At 39.0% G+C, this 22170-nt stretch overlaps 2 protein-coding genes across 2 annotated transcripts; one reads left to right on the top strand and one right to left on the bottom strand.

Annotated features, from left to right (window-relative positions):
- Positions 1-782: 782 nt before the first annotated feature.
- On the top strand, positions 783-14053 carry pfkla (phosphofructokinase, liver a). Its single transcript, XM_085383818.1, has 22 exons — positions 783-1159; positions 1747-1820; positions 3098-3175; positions 4628-4817; positions 4954-5119; positions 5663-5707; positions 5812-5920; positions 6380-6478; positions 6658-6750; positions 7879-8004; positions 8104-8168; positions 8244-8307; positions 8412-8558; positions 8679-8749; positions 8877-8964; positions 9054-9206; positions 9759-9923; positions 10005-10066; positions 11029-11140; positions 12483-12582; positions 12676-12781; positions 12869-14053. The coding sequence occupies exons 1-22, from the start codon at positions 1075-1077 to the stop codon at positions 13014-13016; spliced, it is 2346 nt and encodes a 781-aa protein (XP_085239944.1). The 5' UTR covers positions 783-1074; the 3' UTR covers positions 13017-14053.
- A 134-nt stretch (positions 14054-14187) lies between these two features.
- On the bottom strand, positions 14188-21550 carry LOC146651245 (uncharacterized). The gene is made up of 14 exons (XM_085383819.1): positions 21442-21550; positions 21161-21217; positions 19934-20060; positions 17956-18045; positions 17679-17866; positions 17543-17585; positions 17343-17454; positions 17094-17226; positions 16495-16559; positions 15702-15898; positions 15484-15619; positions 14523-14561; positions 14407-14434; positions 14188-14330 (listed from the first exon to the last, which is right to left on the bottom strand). Exons 1-14 carry the CDS (start codon positions 21491-21493, stop codon positions 14203-14205), a joined length of 1395 nt encoding a protein of 464 aa, XP_085239945.1. The 5' UTR covers positions 21494-21550; the 3' UTR covers positions 14188-14202.
- Between the last annotated feature and the right edge of the window lie 620 nt (positions 21551-22170).

Here is a 22170-nt window from a genome sequence, read left to right as displayed (position 1 = left end):
CACAGCTGCCTGATCAATGTTTTTCATTAGCAATTTAGCAAAGTTGATGGTGGTGGTGTGTCTGTGTGAGTGAAAGACAGAGAGAGCGAGCGACAGATTTTCTGTTATAACCTTCATGTTATGGAGGCACAGTGTGAGCACTCAGGTCGCATCAGAGCATCGGGCGGTATAGTGTGAGACCTGCATCGTGACCTACCAACTTCTAACCCCTGCGAGTCAATCGTGCAGTTTGAGCAGGAGCTGAATAACGTGACTGAAAAAATCGCACAGTGTTTGCCCAGCTTTAGGTGTACTGTCATCCGAGACTTGCACCGCAGAGTCGGCGTTTGTTCCCCTGTTGGCCATGCTTCTTGTTGTGGTCATCTGTTGTCTTCCGGTATTTTCTCCGCAAGCGACCTTTCCTCGACCAATGAGATGAGCGGTAATCTGAATTGTCATACTCGAATTGTCATAAGTGTGCTGTCAGCTCATTGGTCACAAAGCAGGAGAGGGGCTGGGAATTATGTTTTCAAACAAAGTGTTAATTCCATAAACATTTATAGACTACTTTTGATTCTCACTGTATTACGGGACAAAGTGCGTCCCTTATTAGCTCAATACGGGACGTGTACTTTTGTTTCGAAATACGGGACGATTCCGTATTTTAAGGGACGGTTGGCAACCCTATTCAGACCTGAGGTTTTACATGCTCTGTTCTGCTGCTGTATTATTCCACTGATTGCGCCTTCTTCCGGTATGAATACCTGCCCATGGTGTACGTGCTGGTTGCACTTCCTTCGGTTACAAGCCTCGGGGCTCAGAGAGAAGGCGGAGATTCTCGAAGACGAGCGAGTGGAGAAAACCGCAGCTCCGGGCGGAGCGGGTGAAAAGAGCAAACATCCCCCCTCAGCTGTATACTGTGGGTGTCACCGCTGGAAGTTACGATCTGCTGAGGAGAAACTTGCAAACGAGGAAGAGGCAGCTAGATTCCCTAGGATCAAGACACTAAGAGCTAATTTTACTCTCCCAGCCGACGGGTTTTATTTTTTCAAATTCTCTCTTTTTTTTGTAGCTGCGAGGAGAAGAGATTAAAAAATGTCTTTGATGGACTTAGAGAAGCTGAAGATGACGTGCGCTGGTCGGGCCATGGCAGTGCTGACCAGCGGTGGAGATGCACAAGGTGACCTCACAACTCGACAATATGTGTGGATGTAAACCCGTGTTTGTGTGGTGGGAAAATGTGGCTAGGTCGAGGGCTGAGGTGACAGCAGCTGGTAGTCAGCTCGGAATAGCAGCTGGATGAGTAGGGATCAAAGGTCACACAGTAACTACGAGTTTATAGTAATACTTGTTTACTTTACTTGCTGCAGCAATAATCTGATGTTTGCATTCGTACATCAGTAATTCTAAGACAATCCAACATAATGCACTATTGTGGAATAATAGCAGTACTTTAAGATGTGGTTGTATGCCCATGCTTTATGCCTTCACAGTACCATTTATAAGCATTTTCAGGGGTGTAAAACACTTCAATGTTAGTGCTTCTAAAAGGCTAGACCCTTCTGCCTCCCCTTTGAACTCACACAGTGTATCTGTTTCTGACTAATCAAAGCCTCCCATTGTCTATTGCTGCGGTCAGAGAAGATAACAGATAATGAAGTCATACCCACCTTACCCTTTGATTACCCCATGCAGAGCTGTGATGCAACAGCCTGTGTGCAAAGACCCAAGAAGAGGAAGATCTAACACTTTTTATCCTTGATTTAGGGATGAATGCTGCCATCCGAGCTGTGACCAGGATGGGCATTTATGTGGGGGCCAAGGTCTATCTCATTCATGAGGTAAACAAGCTTTGTATGTAAGCCTCTTTGCATTAAAAAAATGGGACAATAAAGATAGAGTCCTCAAGTGGGACAGATGAAATGTTCTTTGTAATGGCCAGCAGGGGGCGACTCGTCAGACGAAAACTCCTATAAAATAACTCCTAAAGAAGTTTTACCCATCACTTTACAGTCACTTTCAAAACATGAATGCTGTATTTGTTTTACCTTGATTCAGCGTTATTATTTAGGGCGTGGCTAATGTATGCGGTTTCTCAGGTAGAAAAACCCGCTGTAGTTAAGTAAATTGTCAGTTTATTGCTTCTTATTGTGAGTACATTTTGTTTTTAGTTGGGGTTTTTTTGGTAGACAAAAGTAGAATACTAATTTATTGAACAATAAAGAACTGAGTAGGGCAGTTTTCCTGTTGCCTGGCAACTCAATAGGCAGTTGTCCCAGAAAAAAAGACCATCAGCCCCGGCTTATCCAATCTAGTACCAAATGCAAAAGTAGTGTGAGGCTCCAGACATGAAAACTGGGTGACCAGACTGGACAAAGTAGACATGTGTTTGAATGCAACTTTTCAAACTCTCTTGGTAAATAAATACAAAAGGAATAAAAGCAAGTTAGAGTTTGTTCGTATGGTGTCATGTGATAGTTTTTACATGCTCCTATATTCTTATTTTACTGTTATTTCAGCTGCTGTTCTGTCTGGTAACAGTCTTCATTTGTAGATTGGAATACTTTTTATGAGCCATATCAGACTATTTGAGCAATGTTTAGTGATTTATGTCACATAAAATACAGTGCAAAAAAATAACTTGCAATAAGGAGACAATTTTGAGTATATATTGGCTTTTTATTTTCTTTGTGGTGTTTTTCTACCGTATTCACCAAACTCTGCAATGCTAGTGACTTTTTGGTAACTTGTAACTTTTACTGACGGGCTAGACAGGCTAACCTTTATTTGATTTTAATCATTTATATGCCGTGGGTATAAAGCCAGACTTTTGAAAACTGTGTGTCTTGCAAAATCAGTCAAAATGTGGGACACTGTCTAAAGATATGGAGCAGGAGGAGAATGAGTAAACATGCTGTGCAGTGGCACTTAATGAAGGGCATCTAAAATCTGTGTGGCAAACCCCTGTAGATAAGAGAGGAGTTGAAAGTACTTGTAGTACGCTGTGTTATTTTGACTCTGGCCATCTTTTACATATAAATACAGCTTATAAACACTCTGAGATTGTTCTTTTTTCATTATTGCTTGACTGCCCTCCATAATAATTTCTTTTCCTCAGGGTTACCAGGGCTTGGTGGATGGGGAAGACAACATCAAACTGGCCCACTGGCACAGTGTGACCGACATTATTCAGCTGGTAGGTTAAACTATTACTGTGGTTAAAGGTAGCTGTTATAAGAGACGATATTCAGCACAGAGTAAAAGTTATTTTGCTACAAAACACTTCAGGAGTGGACATTTTCATATCAAGCATGGGCAGTGTGACACTGAGCCACCATACAGGACATGGACACTTAAGCAGCTAATTAAATTCAGCCATCATGGATTTTACTCGTTAAATTTATGGAGGACCTAATTTAGGAATTAATTGTCAGTTTCCTATTTTTGCTCTCTCTAAGACCCTTAAGGATCTCCTTAAAAATTCATGTGGCTTATGTCTGAAAAGAATTTGAATTTTTGTTGTTGTTTTTCTGAGCTTAAAATTTTCTCTATTTCTCTCTTTTTTTTATAGTTTTATTGTTATTATTTCATCCATGTCTTCTCGTCTCTTCTCTTCCTATTACTGGTTGTAACCTGGTAAGGAGCTTTGCTGCATGCGCTTTTAGCCTAATCAGACGCAGGCTGCACTATTCAGAGTGCCAGGCTAAGTAAACAGTCTTCCAGCCAACCCAGGTGGCCTTGCATAGGGGAGGAACAGTCTAAGCATCTGATTAATTTTTTTCAAGATTGGCACAAATAATAATTTGGATTCAAGGATGAACGGATTGGAATTTGGTGATCAAAGGTCACCGGGACATTTGTTGCCATAATTCAGACATTTATTATGACAAATTTAATACAAATATCTTAAAACAAAAGGATAAAGTGTTGACATTTATTATCCAAATAGCCAAAGGTTCCCTTATTTTTACAGCCTTTATCCAGTGCCAAATATGTGACCATATTTCACATACGTGAACTGTGTTTTGGTTGGGTGCCCACCTTGAAACTGTAGTGGCTGTAGATAAAATGTGTTCGAGCCCAGTATAGTAGATCTCCTGTGCTGCTGGGTTGAAAGTGCTGATGAAGCATCCATGTTTTAGAAGTTGTCACATCCAGATCTGAAGCGTTGTTTGCTCTCTGATGCAATTTTTATTGGCCAAACATAAATATGCTGAATAACTTTTATTAAATTCCTTCAAAACATCTCACTACATTTATGTTATGAGTCCCAACAGACATGGATGCAAACTGCAGCTTGCCTGGTTAGCAGAGTCTTTCAGTGTGAGGTAGTAATTGTAGCTTACCACCAGATTATCTGCCAGAGTATCCCGTTTGCAGGTAAGTCTAATCTGTGTGTACCTGTGGTTCCCACCCTTCTATTGTTGCGTGAGTCCTCCTCCCCAGGTTTATGTTTATGCATTTTGAGAGGTCAAAACCAAAACAATTGGAGAAAAATCAAATTATTTCACAACTAGCTGTTTGAATTTTGTATCCACCAAAAATGCGAACCATTGCTTTATGAATCTCACTGATCTACAAAATGCCTGATTAAAATATTCTGTCTGCCTTAGTTTGGTTTTTGACTAGTTTTACATCTCTGCTGCAGGGTGGGACCGTGATAGGCAGTGCCCGCTGCAAGGCCTTCATGACGCGTGAGGGCAGAGTTTCCGCTGCCTTCAACCTGGTAAAGAAAGGCATCACCAACCTGTGCGTGTGTGGCGGCGACGGCAGCCTTACCGGAGCCAACATCTTCCGCAATGAGTGGAGCGATCTACTCGATGAACTCGTAAAGAAAGGTGAGTGTTGCTCAAGAAGATCAAACTACTCAGAGTGCATATCAGAAACAAGAAGTGGAGTCATTTTTTGTTGAAGTCTCAGAAACGTGTTTGGAGTTTATTTAATTTCAACACTTGTGTGTGTGTGTTACTTAAGGAAGGATCACAGACACTATGGCTAAGCAGCATTATAACTTGAACATCGTGGGCCTCGTCGGCTCCATAGACAACGACTTCTGTGGCACCGACATGACCATCGGTGCCGACTCTGCGCTGCACCGCATCATGGAGATAATTGACGCCATAATGACCACTGCACAGAGGTGAGCCGCTGGGTAATTCGGAACAGCACTGAAGCGCCTGGTGTTTCATAAAAGAAGCATGCACAAGGTCACTGGATAAGTGAGTAATTAGTAAATGAGTTACAGAAAGGAAGATGTGTCGAGCACACCACATGTGCTGCAGTGCTACTTCAAAGGAGCAGATTTATGCTAGTAAACATACTGCACGTAGATCAAGAAAAGATTAGTCGGCGATTAAGTAATGCCAAACATTTTGTGGTTCCAGCTTTTCATGTGTGTGTTGGGGTTTTTTTTAGTAGTTGTATTCAGTTACTTGAACAGACATGGAGTAATGCTGATGATTTAGCATTACTTAATCTCAGCCCTATCAGAGTTATCTGAATATACCTGAACAGTGAATGATTAACTCTTAATGGAATGTGGTCTTTTGCACCATTCAAGGCTTTTGGCATGACTTCCATCTTGCCCAGACTTGCCTTCTCAGACACCAGCATGTTCTTTGTGTGTTTGCTGACATACTTTGTGGAAAAGAGTCTCACTGTAACTGTTTTGTACTTCCTACAGCCACCAGCGTGCATTTGTTTTGGAAGTGATGGGACGGCACTGCGGGTGAGAGTTGCACTTTAACCCATTTTGCTATCCCATATGCACTGCAGCTGCATGCAGCTCTTGTTATGCATTAACTGTCCTTTTATTCTTTGTTACAACTTTAGGTATTTGGCTTTAGTGTCAGCTCTGGCATCAGGGGCAGACTGGGTTTTTATTCCAGAGGCTCCACATCAGGAGGGCTGGGAGGACAATATGTGTGCCCGTCTAAAGGGGGTAAGACACAAGTCCAGACTGTATGTTAGCCCCATGCATATACTGATTTACATTCACTGTGTGTATCCACATGACAGGTTTGGCCTGTGTCGAAGTAGACGAATTGGGCATAGTGTCAGTTTAGGCATGCCATGAAAGCAGGACAGTTTGCTAATGTCATACAAGCATCTGTGCATCTGCAAGGCACTGTGCAAACCAAGTCGGCTCTGTCCAATGAGGGTCTTGCCTGTCCTGTTGCCACCTCCAGCTTTTTTTGTGTACATAGAGTAGTACAGGAAGCTCTCCCTGATTTATGGTTTTCATTTTTTAAAAGTTCCCAAACAGAGCCGTTTCACCAGATAAATTACTCCAGATGGAAATAACAGTCCTCCTTTGACTGTAGTTGTTCTGACTTTAAAGAACTTGGACACAGGTTTGTGCTTAATGACACAATAACATGTTTTACCCGTTTCCTTCTAGAGCCGCACAAGCGGGGGGTCGAGACTGAACATCATAATCGTCGCAGAAGGAGCCATTGACATAAATGGCAAGCCCATCTCCTCAAATTATATAAAAGATGTAAGTCAGACAACGCACATTAATGCAGCACTACAATCTGAATATATCAGATACTGATTTATAGATTGTTTATTTCACTCCTGCAAAGGTCGGCTGTAGTTTTTCTTGGCGACAGCTGTTGCTGAGAGCTTTTTCAAATGCATAAAACACTGAAATTCTTCCATGTGTTTGTTTTTAAGCTGGTGCAGGAGAGACTGGGTTATGACACCAGAGTGACAGTACTTGGCCACGTTCAGCGAGGAGGAATTCCCTCAGCGTTTGACAGAATGCTGGTAAGCTGAACAACAGATTTCATATTCATATAAAACTTGTAAATATTGTTGAAGTAATAAATTCAGGGACATTAACAAAAATAACTGCGTCTCAAAGCTATTCTGTCAATATTCCTGATTGTTCCTTTTGGCTGACCATTAAAATGATAATTAAACACTAGGACTGTGTGATATGACCAAAATCTCTTATCCTTATATAAGAATTCTATCGTCGATAACGATATAAATCGCAAAAATGTAACATTTTCTGTAAATTCTGTGAATCTCGGGCAGCTCGACTTGCGTGAAGTGTTTCCAGCTGCGCGTCATGTAGCTGGAGTCGAGTGTTTTAACCGATGCATGAAACTATACATTTTTAGACATAAGTTGTTTTGTGAGTATTTATTACACAGGGTGCTGCGGGGAAAAGCCTGTTCTAACGTTTGAGTCTAAGGTCTATTTTTTAGCACCTGGCGGCTCTTTTTTACTTCTCATCCGTAAATAATCTGCTCTTTCACGTGATTCAGTTTATTTTGAAAAGTCAACAGGATCTTGAGCTTTATTGTGAAAGGTTTATGTGGAACATAAACAAGCGGACACGCGATGGTGTTACCGTCGTTGTTGCTAACCATAACCCATAAAAACAGGCGCTTGTCCATAGTGTGGTTATATTAAATATAAGAGAAATAGAGAACTTTAATAAATTAATATAGCCACTGCAGTGACCATCAAAATGATGAAAAAATATTGCCGTAAACAGTTTATTTTGTGACACCACGAAAGAAACGATAGCGAAAAATGAAATGATAGACGTTTTTATATCGTCATCCGATATATCGTTATATCGAACAGCCCTATTAAACACTATTTAACACAATGAACCTGCACTACTAACAAGTGGCCACAATCAGACTTAACACAAACTGATTACACGAAGAAAACTAGCACAGGATGAGTTTCTGTATGTGGCATAATACACAACAAGATGACCTGATACCGATAATAAAATAATCTATTGATGCATACTAACAAAGGCTGCCTGAGTAGATTTAAAAAAAAAAATAATATTCAAATTAGTATGAGGTTAATTCCCAGTATTCAATGTCAGTGCTGTCTTAATTGCACATATATCCAAACACGTGTTTCCAGAGCAGCATATTGGGTGTGGAAGCGGTCGTCGCCCTCTTGGAGGCTTCTCCTGAAACCCCCGCCTGTGTCATCGGCCTGTCGGGCAACCAAGCAGTCCGCCTCCCTCTGGTGGAGTGTGTGGAGATGGTGAGTCTCTCTCCTGTCCTCGTGTAATTTATTTGTAATGAACAGAACAGGTCAGAAGTGAGATGCTGAGCTCTGGTTTTACTGCACCACCCTTTGCAGACTAAGTTGGTGCAGACGGCCATGAATGAGAAGAGGTTTGATGAAGCCATTAAACTGCGTGGAGGGTGAGAGTTTTGATTTATGTCACCTTATTGTTTTTATTGCAAATTAAAAAAACTAAACTAACGATGTACTTTTAGGAGTTTTGAGAGCAACTGGAACATCTACAAGAGTCTCGCTTTCCACAAGCCTCCTCAGTCTAAGGTAGGTCTGGAGGACTTGTAGACAGTTTAAGCCATAAATGATGTGAAATGATCCCAGGATTTAATCTTGGTGTTCTCTTTTATGTCTGACTTATGCTTCCTCAGAGCAACTTCTCTTTTGCTATTCTGAACGTGGGAGCTCCGGCGGCAGGAATGAATTCTGCAGTGAGGTCGGCGGTGAGGTCAGGGCTCTCTCATGGACACAAAGTCTACGGGGTCAATGACGGCTTTCTGGGACTTGCCGATGGAGCGGTGAGGCTGTAATTTTTTGTTTTGTTTGTTTGTTTTTTAACACTGAAGGAGATTTTAGCAGTTCCACAGTAACCTGTGTGAGACTGAAAGGAAAGTGTTCTTCAACCTGTCTGTCTGCAGGTGTTTGAGATGGAATGGCACAGTGTGGCTGGATGGACGGGCCAAGGAAGCTCACTGCTGGGGACAAAACGGTGAGTGTTTCACTGATATGAATCACTTTACCTGATCTTAAAGGCTTAACCTAACGCAGCAGTGGCTTAGGTGTTACGAGATTTTGCCATACGCTGATGACAAGTTTTGTTTAATTTCCTTCTTAAGGACTCTTCCCAACTCTCACCTGGAGAAGATTGTGGAAACCATCACCAAGTTCGAAATCTCAGCTCTGCTTGTAATAGGAGGGTTTGAGGTATAACAAGCACAAAAGTGTCAAATCTAAATTATTCGAGCCATAAGTTACCGTGTTAATATTGACCTGTATGCCTTTGACTTTCAAAGGGGTACCAAGGTGTGCTTGAGCTCTACGAGGCCCGGACTCACTACGATGAGCTCTGCATCCCCATGGTCGTTATCCCTGCTACCATTAGCAACAACGTCCCGGGAACTTTCTTCAGTGTGGGTACAGACACTGCTGTCAATTGTGCAATGGAGGTAGGGCTCAGCAGAAATATATTTTTGTATGGCTTTCTGTACAAATGTTGTTCTTTGCAGTGTTAAGTTTGAAATCACAACTGCTTTGACCTTTAAGCTGTTTAAAAGACTTGAGTTTATTTAATTTTTGTTCATTTTTATTATAATTTTGCATATAAACCAAATAGAAACATTTAGTGTTTGAGATGTTATCTTCCAGCTTTGAAGACATGGAAAATGAAACGGTGCGGTACAGTTTATCACTCTAAACCTATATTAATAGCGGACACTCACAGGTTACATTGCTAGGTACTCCTGCTCACTGGTTCATTAATGCAAATATCTTATCTGCCAATTACATGGCAGCAATTCAACAGGCATGTAGACATGAGGATGGGGGGAAAAGAGCATGGTTGGCATGGTTGATGGTGCCAGACAGGCTGAGTATTTCAGAAGCAGCTGATGTAATTGGATTTCCCAACAAAACAGTCTCTAGAGTTTCAAGAGAATGGTGTCAAACGGAAAATATCTTAAAATATCATATTACAACCAAAGAATCAAATTCTTCTGCAGAGTTGTGACAAGATCAAGCAGTCTGCCAGTGGGACCAAGAGACGAGTGTTTGTGGTGGAGACCATGGGTGGGTACTGTGGATATCTGGCATCCGCTACTGGCATAGCAGTGGGTGCTGATGCAGCCTACATTTTTGAAGATCCCTTTAACATCCTTGACCTTAAGGTAGAAGAAAAAGATATTGTCTAAAGTCATTTTTGTGATGTTCACAGCACTGTTTCCTCTAATAATGTGAACTGTTTGCAGACAAATGTGGAGCACTTATCTGAAAAGATGAAGAAAGATGTCCAACGAGGTCTAATCCTGAGGTACGTAACATTTTATAGAGTGAACTAAATTTAAACAAGTGACAAATTAAAGGAAAAAGCTGTATTGCATGTATCCTTTTTCCTACAGTGAGGGCACAAGAGGTCACTGAATAGTTTGATAAGTCTAAAAATTGAGGAACTCATGCAGCGATTTGACGGATGATCTGATATCCTCGTGTTGGTGTTGTTCCCAGACCATCATGAAAATGTTGTTCCAGGTTCAACATTGCAAGTGACCAATCACATTGTTGTGACGTTATTCCTTTGCGCGCCAAGCCATTCGTGCATTTATGAAATTCCAATGTTGCAAGGACAATATCAATTCTGCTTACTGTTTATTAAAGGGTTACGGTTAGGGTTAGGGTCAGGGTCCGTTGATCGGCGGACAGAGGCGGTTTCACGCAGCTTAAGTACAGTTTTTTGTTTTACGCCGGTTTTTCCCGAAGTCTCAAAGGTATGACGTCACAACATTCTGATTGGTCACTTGCAATGTTGATCCTGGAACAACATTTAGTATGATGATCTGGGAACAACACCAACACGAGGATATCAGATCAACCCGATTTGACAGTCACCCAATCTGAGCCCAAATGAACAATGGGAGATTTAAAATTGACATGTTAGGCAGCGCTCACAGGACTGTCTTCAGGTAGAACAGTACAGCTAAGTTTTAGTTTGCAGCTATTTACTCATAGAATAGAAGATGTATTATGTATTTTGACTTCATTATTTCACTCTATGTTCCATGTGAAGCACACAAATTGTTGAATTGATGTATTTATAGATAGATTCAAATTGTGGAAATTAGTTTCCTGCCCATGCAACCAGATACCGGATAAGCAGCAGAAAATTATGGATAATTATTGTATAAGTGCCACATCAGTTTTTATAATTGTCTAGCTGAGCCTGCATCCAATAACACTGTGGCACTCCTTTGTTGATCATGTTCTCTGGCATGACAGGAATGAAAAATGCCATGAAAACTACACTACAGATTTCATCCATAAGCTGTATTCATCAGAAGGGAAGAACATCTTTGACTGCAGAGTCAACGTGTTGGGACACCTCCAGCAGGTATGGATCAGTTTTCCAACTTTGAGTTGTAGTCAAAAGCTTACATAGACTCGTCATGGGAATGATTGTTTTGTGCTTTTAATGATTTCTTTGAGCTGTTCTGTTTTTATTGATTGTACAGCATCTTTAACAACTTAAAAAAACAAAAACAACAATTAGGTGCATGTGTTTGAATTATTTTTAGATTTTTTTTAAATCAACATGCTAGACAGTGGTCTCGGGAATGTCTTAAGGTTGAATGAGTTTCAATGTCTTGCTAAATCAACTTTACTACGCTTTAAATTAACACCCAACTGCAGTTAAAAAAGCTGATGAAAACATCCTTGAATATTATCATTTTATTTCTGGTTTATGCTGTCCTCATGTTTGTCTCCAAATTTCAACTATTTAGCTGTTGAACTGAGATTAAGTTGAAGAATTTGGAGGTAGTCCTCGTCCTTTATTACTCCATTCACTTTTTGCAATGTACCAGTACCACTGTCAGCAAAACAGCCCCAAAGCATGATGCTGTTAGTGTTCTTAGGTTCAAAAGTCTGACTTTTACTCCTCCAAATTTACCTTTTCATTGTGGCCTAAAAGGTCAATCTTTGTCTCATCTGACCATAAGTCTTTTATCCAGAAGGCTTTTGACTTGTCCATGTCAAGTCTGAAGGTGTCAATTTTGGAGAAAGGGCTTCTTTCTTGGCCCATATCCTTATAGTTCATAGTGTTGTAACATTTGAATCACTGTAGACAATGATGCTGGTGTTCCAGCAGTTTCCACTTCATAGCAGGCTTGAGCCTTGGTGGTTCCTGCAAATCCTAACCAATTTCCTCTCATCTGAGGTTGACAGTTTGGATCTTCTTCCAGACCATATAGCTTGAACTGACGATCTTGGAATCTGTGGTTGGTCAGAAATGGCTCCAAGTGACAATACTTCTTAGATCGTCACTAAGTTCTTTGGACCTTCCCATTGTGCTGAGTAATGGTCAATCCAATGACTGCTGTCAAACAAAAACCTTTTTATTCTAGCAGAGAAACTACCACTGTAGTCAATCATGATCATTGACGAGATGCTAATAGTCCTTGACCTTGCCAAGCTAAAAGCCATTTTAGAACCTTTTGCACATATATATTTGAACCTGTGTGTACAGTTTTGACCTTGTGTGGAGAGAAAATCCAAAAATAAATTCAAACGTGTGCACACAATTCGTCATTCCTGGAAAAACAACAGTTGAAAGAGATCATTAAAAGCCCCAAATCAACATGACATTCATGCCTGTGATGAGTATATTTAAATGTCTGACCTCAACTGCAATTGGCATTTTGATGTGATAATTTTGTTCTCGGTTTGGGCTGTAGGGCGGGGCACCTTCTCCCTTTGATAGAAATTTTGGCACGAAGCTGGGCGTGAAAGCTATCGAGTGGCTTTCAGAGAAACTGACTGAAAACTACCGACAAGGTAGGTTTACTGCAAGTCGTGGATGGCATTGATAGAACATGAAGCAATCCTGAGTCAAACATCAGGTGTATTGACTGAATTTTTTTCCACCAGGCCGAGTGTTTGCCAACTCACCAGAAACAGCATGTGTCATCGGCCTTAACAGGAAGGTTGTCTCATTCACCCCTGTCACTGAACTGAAGGAAATAACCGATTTTGAGTAAGTAATACAAAAAAAATCTAAAATATGCTGCTTTTGGAAAACACATTGTCTTGTTTATTAATTATTATCCTTTTAATCTCCAAGGCACCGGATGCCCAAGGTAGAGTGGTGGTTAAAACTGCGGCCCATGCTAAAGATGTTGGCCAAGTACCAAACCAGCTTCAATGAATATGTCCCAGGAGAGATTGAACATGTGACTCAACGCTCCATCAGCATTGACAGTGGATTCTAAGCTCTCTGTAAAATGGCAGCATGCTTTGCACCTTTTAGCTTTTATCCATCATTTTTAATTCTCATCATCACATATCGTATGTAACCTTTCTTTACAAGCTTGGGCTTTCAATTTGACTGCCTGACTTCTTGTTTTCACGTAAAGATATTTCAATGCTTTCCATCAAAATGCAGAACTCCCTTGCTCTGCCCTCTGATATATCGGTTAACCTGATGGATTCAGAGGTTTTGTGTGCTCCTTCATGCACTAAAGTTGCTTTTATTTGCTCAGAGAAGTTCTGGTCATGATCCAATTTGTGCCCAGACTTTTTTGTTTGTGCTTAGGGGGCATACTGTATGGGCACAATAGGTGGCGGGACCTTTACTCCATGCCCATCTCTTAAACTTGAATGACCATGAATATACTTTCTAAATGCCAGCACTGATCTCACCTGTGTACCAGTATTTATTTGACAAGGAATTCAGCACAAATGTTTTCTTATTGTGCCAAAATCCAAGGGAGGCTTTGTATATTTAAACCACTGCTCAACAGACAGTCATAAGTACCACTGAACAAAACATTTTATAGATTAACTAATGACTGTGCCATGAAACAAGACTGTATGCAAGGTGTTATAAATGCTTTCTCTCCAAAATCATGAGTGAATGAGCCAGAAATCATATGATAAAGGAATCTTTTTAACAGTTTTATTACAGTTTTATTAATATTTTATTAGCTATAAATAAGAGCTACTAAATGTTTATTGAGATACTCTTATATAATCTTATTTAACACATGAAATGTCTGAATGTGACCTGAAATGGCCAGTTAAGTGTCTTCGTTTGTTTTTTTTAATACTGTTCGACTGAAAACTGCTTCTGCCTTTTAAACCGAACAGCAAACAACAAAATATGAACACACACCTGTAAACAAACTAAACTTCACAAAAAACTATTTCACATGAACAATGAAATCTGTAAAGAAATATGAACTTACGTGTGTATTATTGTCTCTATATCTGTCTTAAATAAAATTCTATTGAACTCTATTAGAAATCAGTTAATTGTTGTTTGAATTTTCACTTTAGGTTAAACCTGCAAATTAATAATGACTGCTCAACAGAGCAAAAAATGTGTTGCTATTTCAGCTCCCGCTAATGTCACAACATAAGATGGAAGAACTTAACTTGAAAACACTTTTACAGCTCTTAGAAATTGAATGAAAATGGAAAATCATTTCCACTATTTTCTTTTTTAGCTGATTGAGGGCTCTTGGTGGCAAAAGCAAACTGGAAGTCCTCGCATGTCTCTGGTTGGTCAAACAGGAATTGAGGGCCTGTGAAATCATATACAGCACACATCAGTGGTCCAAAACGACACACCACACAAACACATTGTGGTTTGATACTTACTGCTTGAAGATTTAGATTCAGCGGTTTTCTAGAAATGGTTAATCATAGTTTAGTATGTTTGTTCCAAAACCGAGACGACATGAAGTAGAGTAGGCTTTCAGTGAAAAAAACATTACCTTCTCAGTGAACAAAGATCCAGTGAAACCGAAAAAGTCCTGCAAAGAAACCTGGAGGTAATTCCAAAAGCAGGAAAATACTTTTTTCTGTCTTAATTGTTTGTTGAAGGCAACTGGACATTTTGGGGGATTTTTTGGTTCATGAGAAAGTTTCAAGCCTTATCCAAGAGGAATCTGACATATTTAGCCTCCCGGAGTTGGTCCTGAGAGTTGCTGGCCCATGCTGTCATGAGGGCTGTTAAAGGTCACAGAAGCAATGGTGTGAATTCTCTGCAAAACACTGGCCCTCCCACATGGGTCACAGTGTGAGTGGCGGTTGAAACCAGAGTTAATAATAGTTTTGTACTTTATAATCAGTTTTCATTATTTTTTCATTTTGACTATTTGTTTTTAGTTAAGTTTAGGTTCAGTTATTTTCCAGAGTTTTGTTTCAGTATAGTTTTTACTGTATGGTTGTAATTTACTTTTTATTAGACTCGGTGCTAGTTTTAGTCTTTTTAATTATTATTGTATAAGGAGGCCATATGTTAGAAGCAATATTTAGGAAAACACATCCAACAATGCCCCATCAGGAAAGCTATAGTAACATTTTTACCAAAGTAACAGATACCAAAAACTAAGGATATTTAATTATTTTTCCTTATTTATTCCTGTTTTTTTTTTTATCTTGTTTTATTTTATTTTCCAAGTTCACAAAATTGTTTATGTTAGTTTAAATTTTTTTTAGGTTTATTTTAGTTACCACTGTTGCTTGTGCTGTACCAGTGGCACATGTGATGTGACAATAAAAGTGATCTATTTTGATTTGATTTGATTTAACTATAATAACGGGATGGGAAATAAAACATCGTCATGAGCCAAAAAGGACGTCCAGTTTCCCTAAACTCAAGCATGTAAGACACCATGAGCTGGATGCCTAAAAACCTACACAATGATTTCTGTGAGATCATTTATTCCTCACCTCCTCCTGTGATGAGCCCACATCAAATCCAAATCCAGGAAAGCCTGGTGTGTTGGGATCAGAGTTCAGAGAGAACAAGAAAGCTGGAGATTTGGTCTCAGAGCTCCCTTGATCTTTGGAGCTGGCTGGGCTAAAGCTACAGCGAACACACGAAAACCAGTTGTCAGGACTTGAGTGAGTGTAATTCAAAGCATCAGACCACTCATCCAAAGTCTTACTTAAATGAGAATGTCGGGGTTGAAGACGCAATTGTAATTTTTGACTGAGGATCAGTCTCCTGAGATGGAGGCTGAGAAGAAGTAGCGAGTTCCTCATCGTCCTTGTCGTGTGGTGGCTGCTCTTCATGTGTAGCTGCTCCCTTCTCCATCTCACTCTCAAAAATCTCCTCTGCATAGAAAACTGTGGGCAGCTTCTCCTGTCGAGGGGGTCAAAGCATTTCCAACAGTTCGGATGGATACTTGTAAAAGTGGGTTTTCCATTGTGGCAATACTGTTCTGTGGAGTGCCTCGAGCAACTTGATATTTTCCTGGAAACATACACGGCTTCTAAACTTCTCTGATACAGTAGAATAGATTATTAAAAGTCTTAAAAATTGTATTTCATTGATAAAAATGTCAAAATCATACTTTGCAGGTCTGGACTACATTTCCCACAAAACAGCACATTTCGGTCTGTTGTTAGGTTACCTCGTAACCCCTACAACCCCAGCTTTTCATGTAGGTTTCTGACAAACAGTGGTAATTTCTAATCCTGTGCTGGGTTTCTATATGATAAGCAGTGCGGCTTCTAGTAAAGGCATACAAAACTGTGGAATGCCTTTACTAGAAGCCGCAACTACCTATTTATAACACACACTGCTGTGGAGACAGCAAGGTAAACTAGGACAGCAAGAAGAAATAACAAGAAAAAAGAAAAAGTTATACATTCAATACATTTGGCAAATTTGTTTGATTAACTGGTTCAGGTGTATTAGCAGAAATTGCAAGTATAGTAAACTAAAAATCAGAAAACCTGGTGTTCTTGTGAAGTCTCCTCTTCCTGCTCCTCAGTGTGCATGTCCTCTGGCTGATTCTGATCTGAAGAAGCAAATATTCTGTTCACGTGGTTTGATTAACATGATCATTCAAACTAAACTCGTGGCACCAGAGAGGCGCACCACAAAGCCAGATTAACAGGTTATGTCGAGCTTGAGCTTTCAGTATCACATAAGTTACCAAGGTCATCTTAATCTTGCTAGATGATGAGGATGACTGTTTGGGATTCAATTTTAAAAAATACATTTGTAAAAATGTGTAGGTAATTGCACAGACTTCCCTGTAATTATAAAACAGGATGGTTTTATTTACAGAATATGTCATTTGTTGTTTTTAAAAAAATTTAATTTCTCAATGGTGAATAGTGAGATTTTCTCTCTGGCTTAAAAAAGAAAGCTTGTGATTGCCCTTTTCCTATCTTTAGTCCTTTCTATCTTTACTTTACATATTTCTTTATCATCCAAAGACAGACTGAAATAGACAGCAATCAATCTATATTATGAGTAAGAAGAGTCAAATAATGTCCCCTTTTAATGTGAGTGACCCCGAATACACACCCTTCAGCATATGACTCACCACAAAACTGTTGACTGGACCACAGCTCCTTACTTCCTTCCTCTGGGGAAATACTACAGGTGAGTAAATCCTGGATGTTTTCCTCATGGATCTCTTCAGCATTTACCTCTTCATCAGATGTTTTATGACCACTCTGTAACAAATGCTCAGATTTATCAAAGTGTGAAGTTATAACTGGAACAGCTTTAACTGCCTTTCATGATTGCTTGCCAGTGTTTAGATGCATTTAATAAAATACTAAATCTGTACCGTTGTCTGATTGAGATGCAGAGAGGAGATGTCAATGGAAGGCTCTCTGTCCCTGGCTGTCTGATGATCAAATCCATTCTCTTGTTCTGTTACAGGCTGCAAGCCAAAAGCACTAGAAACAAAAAATGGGCTCGGTCAGTCAGCAATGACCATTCCTGTAAGCTATGTGATTATTCTTTGTGAGTGATTCACTAAAATACCTATCTGGCAGTTTCTCGGTGGAAAATGAAGTAACTACTGGACCTGTTCGGACAAAAATTTAAGGGACTGTATACCAAGCTGTAAAAATTTTCAGCTCTAACAGAGCAAAGCTCAAAGATACGAAAGGTTTATCACCAGTAAGATGGTCCAGCTCCTTCTGCTTCATTGTTATTTGTTCATCCCAAGCTTTGATCCTACATTCAATTTCCTCTTTTTCAGCCTTCAGCACGAGGAGCTTTTCAGCAAGAGGATTTTGTAAATAATATTCTTTATGCTCCTGGAAAATCTTTCTGTAGCTTGCAATCCTTTCTTGAAAGACCTCCCTGTTTAGGTATAAATAAAGAACATTTAACATGTCTGTTTCCAACACACAAAAGTATTAATCACAAACAAGGCTGCTAAATGAACCCACGTGTCATGGTTGTAGTCGGCTTTTCTTTTCTCCAGTTCTGCTTTCAACGTCTGCTCATATTGAAGAAGCAGGCCGTTAGTCGCCTTCATCCTAAATTTATATAAAAGACAAGCAGGTACTCTGTAGGTTATTTACTTTTACTCTGTCACTTGCTACATATTAATTAAGTAAAAGACTTTTTTAGAACTTACAAAAGAACTAACAAAAAATGAAGCTGTTCCCAATCACAGGGTTTCTAGGGGATAGTGCACGATGGATCAAAATTTGATGAGAGTGTCCTTTGTTCATTACTTCACCAGTTTTGACAACAACACAGGCTGAAATGGAGCCTCAAACCATCATCTAGCCTTAACCATGTGTTATAGCTGGCTGTAGACACTTGACTGACCTCCTCTGTACATACTGACGACAATTTAAACTAATGGGATTCATCACTACATAAGACCTTGTTCCCCGATTTTCAGTCCAGTCCCGTGTAATTTGGCATACCTCAGCCTGGCATACCACTTCTTAGGAATGGCTTCTTGACAATCATCCTTCCAGTGAGACCAATTTTGTTTGGTTTCAGTGAACAGTAGAGATCTATCTCTCAGGTCCTGTGTCAAGTCTTTACTGGACTTTTTTTTCTCTATTTCTCAAGGATAGGACTTTGAGATCCTGTTCATCTTTAGCTTTTTAATGTTTCCATCACTTCTTCTATCCTCCACTTGTCCTATTTTCTATTATTTCTTTTTAAGAACCATCCTGCGATATACCAAGTTTTCAGCTAAGCTCTTTGGGAATCATTGTTGGTGCAAAATGCTATTTCATTTCTATCAAACTGAGTTATCTTTGGCATTTTTTGTAGAATCGACTCAAGAAATGGGAGTAAATTATATGTTTTTAGGGCAGGGTGCTAATTACAAAGTGCCTAAAAATACAGTTTAAAATGACTTCCTTGCTACGTTATCTGTTATGTGCAGACCTTCTATGACTCTGTTGTGGCTTCTGCTATCTTTTATGGCGTGGTCTGCTGGGGCGGCAGCATCTCTGCTGGGGACAGGAAGAGACTGAACAGGGTGATCCGAAGGGCCAGCTCTGTTCTAGGATGCCCTCTGGACCCAGTGGAGGTGGTGAGTGACAGGAGAACGGCGGCTAAGCTGTCATCCCTGATGGACAACATCTCCCACCCCATGCAGCAGACTGTGACAGCACTGAGCAGCTCCTTCAGTGGGAGACTGCGGCACCCACGGTGTGGGACGGAGAGATTTCGCAGGTCTTTCCTCCCCACTGCTGTCAGACTCCATAATAAAGACTTTAACTGATCAAGCACACACATCCATACATATGCAATAATACTAAGTGCAATAATCCTTTCTGTCATCGTTGTATTTTTACTCAGTTGTATATAGTATTTGTATTTGTATTCTATTTTTATCTTATTGTATATTTATTTTATTTTATTCTACTGTATATAGTATTTTATTTTATTCTATTCTGTACAGTTGTGTACTGTATTTATTCTTATTGTATTCTAATTTTTGCCTCATAACTTTTGCACTGTCCACTTCCTGCTGTGACAAAACAAATTTCCCACGTGTGGGACTAATAAAGGTTATCTTATCTTATCTTAAATACTGGTTCATTCCTTGATTTAGATGCATTTTTATGCTTGAATGATTCACAGGTCAGTGTTAAGTGGCAGTGTTAATAAAGATACAAACAACAACAACAAAAAAAACATTGGTCATGAACAAGGACTAGATTGAAAATGAGTGAAAAAGCATCCAAATGTCCAAAGAAAAACTTTAAAAGACCTTCAGAAAGCCTGGAGAAATAATACTCAAGACCACTGTAAAAATCACAAGAAAGTCTGGCTCCTTGGAGCGAAATATAAAGAAATGAGAGGTGGCTCAACACTTTTGCACAATCTTCCTGCACCGTAATCTATCATGGTTTGGCACATTTATTTCCTGTTTAATTTTACAAAATGCTGTACCTTTTTGCATTTGCTTTATTACGTGTTACAGTGCTCTGTTTCACACTGATTTCCTCTTCAAGTTGCTCAATATTTCTGTTGATTGCTTCAATGTAAGACTTCTTCTCAGCAATGTTGGCTCTGGAAACTGTTGCCAAACACATTAACACAGCACACAATAATCTTATATTAAAAGATAAAGTTCATGATACAGGATTCCCCAACATTGTGCTTCTGTTAATAGCTGATAAGGAAATTCAAAAGGACACTATCACTTTAAAATCAAATCCCTTAAGGCTAGTCAGGTGGTTGGAAGTGTACTCAATGGATAGCCTGATCAATCAGTACTAAAGCAGGGATCTTTAAACAATAGTGGGCTAAATGGACCTTATACAAGGGAATGAATGGGCAATGTTTTTAAATGACTCAAGACAAGGTGACCAGATATTAAAAAGAGGATACTGCCACTTAGTATCATAAAATGCTAGAGACTGGACCCACAGGCAAGCATAACAAAAAAAACCCTTTAGTCATTGATCCAAAAAACAGAAACAGAGAAAAAAACATAAACAAAACAAGAAAAACTAAATAGAAATGGGCTTGTGAAACAAAAGGTAGACAAACAGACAAGGTGATAATTGACGTGGCAAGTCTATACATATACACAAAGGAGTAGATTGAGTACAGGAGAAAGTGATCAAATAAGGAAATCTAATGACAGACAGTTAGAAATGAGGGAAGAGAACAAAAGCAGGAAATAAAAACACACCTACATATGAGAAAACCACCCTTCAACGTAATGCGAGAAGTCAGCAAAAGGACAAGTGACTAACAACTACTGAGACATTAAGTATACAGTTGTTGGACATAGATACAGTTTTGTTGATTTTGGTCCTTCACGTTACCACTTGTGAATTTTAAATAAAACAATCAAAATGTGATTAAAGTACAGAGTTTTAGCTTTAATGATGTATTGATTACTTAATTTTGTGTAGTACAGAGGAGAAACTACAAACATTTTGGTGTTGTACAACAAAATATAGACCCAATCATAATATAACATGCAGACAGAAACAGGGAGGACACATCAAGGTGGCCAAGAGGGGCTCTGTGACTTAAACTGACAAAAAAAAAGCTTAATGGTGTTTAATATCTAATAACAAAAGACACAAAGGCCTGTCTTTAGCCCAGTTTATCATTACCTTTCTTAAGCCACTGTTTTACACCAACATTAGCATCAACACATACCTTTAGTGTGTTGGTTAATTTCATTCTTCTTTTGAGATAGCTCCCGAGTTTGAAGAGCTATAAAAAAGTACATATAACACTTATCTTTCATAATAATAACAAAAACAACAATAGTATAAATAAACCTCTAAAACCTTTTTAACATTGTTTAAATTGTCATGTTGTCTAGCTAGCTTCCTGGCTTGTGACTGACATTTATCCATACAGCTAATAAGCTAATGCTAATCCAAGATAACATAACTGATGTAATAAACTGTAATAAACTGAATAAGTGAATTTACCGAGGTGAAAGAGGAGCTGGTCAATATTATCAAATGAATCCTGGTCATTCATTTTTATACTTTGAGGCTAATATTATCACATCAACTGATCCCGTTCTTTAGAGCTATTGAAGCTAAAGCTAAAGGCTAGGAACTGAGACTTCTTCAGGAAATGACATTGTTTTAATGTTATTTTTAATTAGTTCAATTAGAAGTAAAGGAATCAAAATTCATATTATTTCTACTGACTTTTTTTAAAGGCTACCATATTATTGAACGTTTTTATTAAGAAAAACTTAAAATTCCCAATTCATTTATTTAAATTCATTTTATGTAATTTTAATATGTTATTATTAATAATAATTTTATGTTGGTATTGTATGAAAATTTTAAATGATAAATGATTTTCTGTAAAAACAGTAGGAATTCATCGCTATTACAGCCTACTCATTTCATATATTTAATCAGTGTGTTGTTTACTATTGTCTACTAGCCACAAAAAGCTATTTTGAGCTTCTTTTTTTTTTTTTTTTTTAATATTTTTGACCTTATATACTCATTTATTTGCTCATATTTTAATAAGTTTAGGATTTTCCACAAATAGCACTCCTGTCCCAAAGTAATGCTGCAATCAGTTTTTAGCGACTTAAGTGACTTATATCCTTCACTTATACCACTCAAAAGTCTTACTGATATTAAAATTGCGTTAAAAAAAAAAAGAGTGATCTGGCCAATTGAGCAGAGGAAATT

The sequence above is a fragment of the Rhamphochromis longiceps genome, linkage group LG16, assembly GCF_057381845.1.
Source record: "Rhamphochromis longiceps isolate RC_006_pf linkage group LG16, R_longiceps_female_GT1.1, whole genome shotgun sequence".
Lineage (NCBI taxonomy): Eukaryota > Metazoa > Chordata > Actinopteri > Cichliformes > Cichlidae > Rhamphochromis > Rhamphochromis longiceps.
Note: the sequence above shows the minus strand (reverse complement) of the source record. Positions and strands in the feature narration are given on the sequence as shown.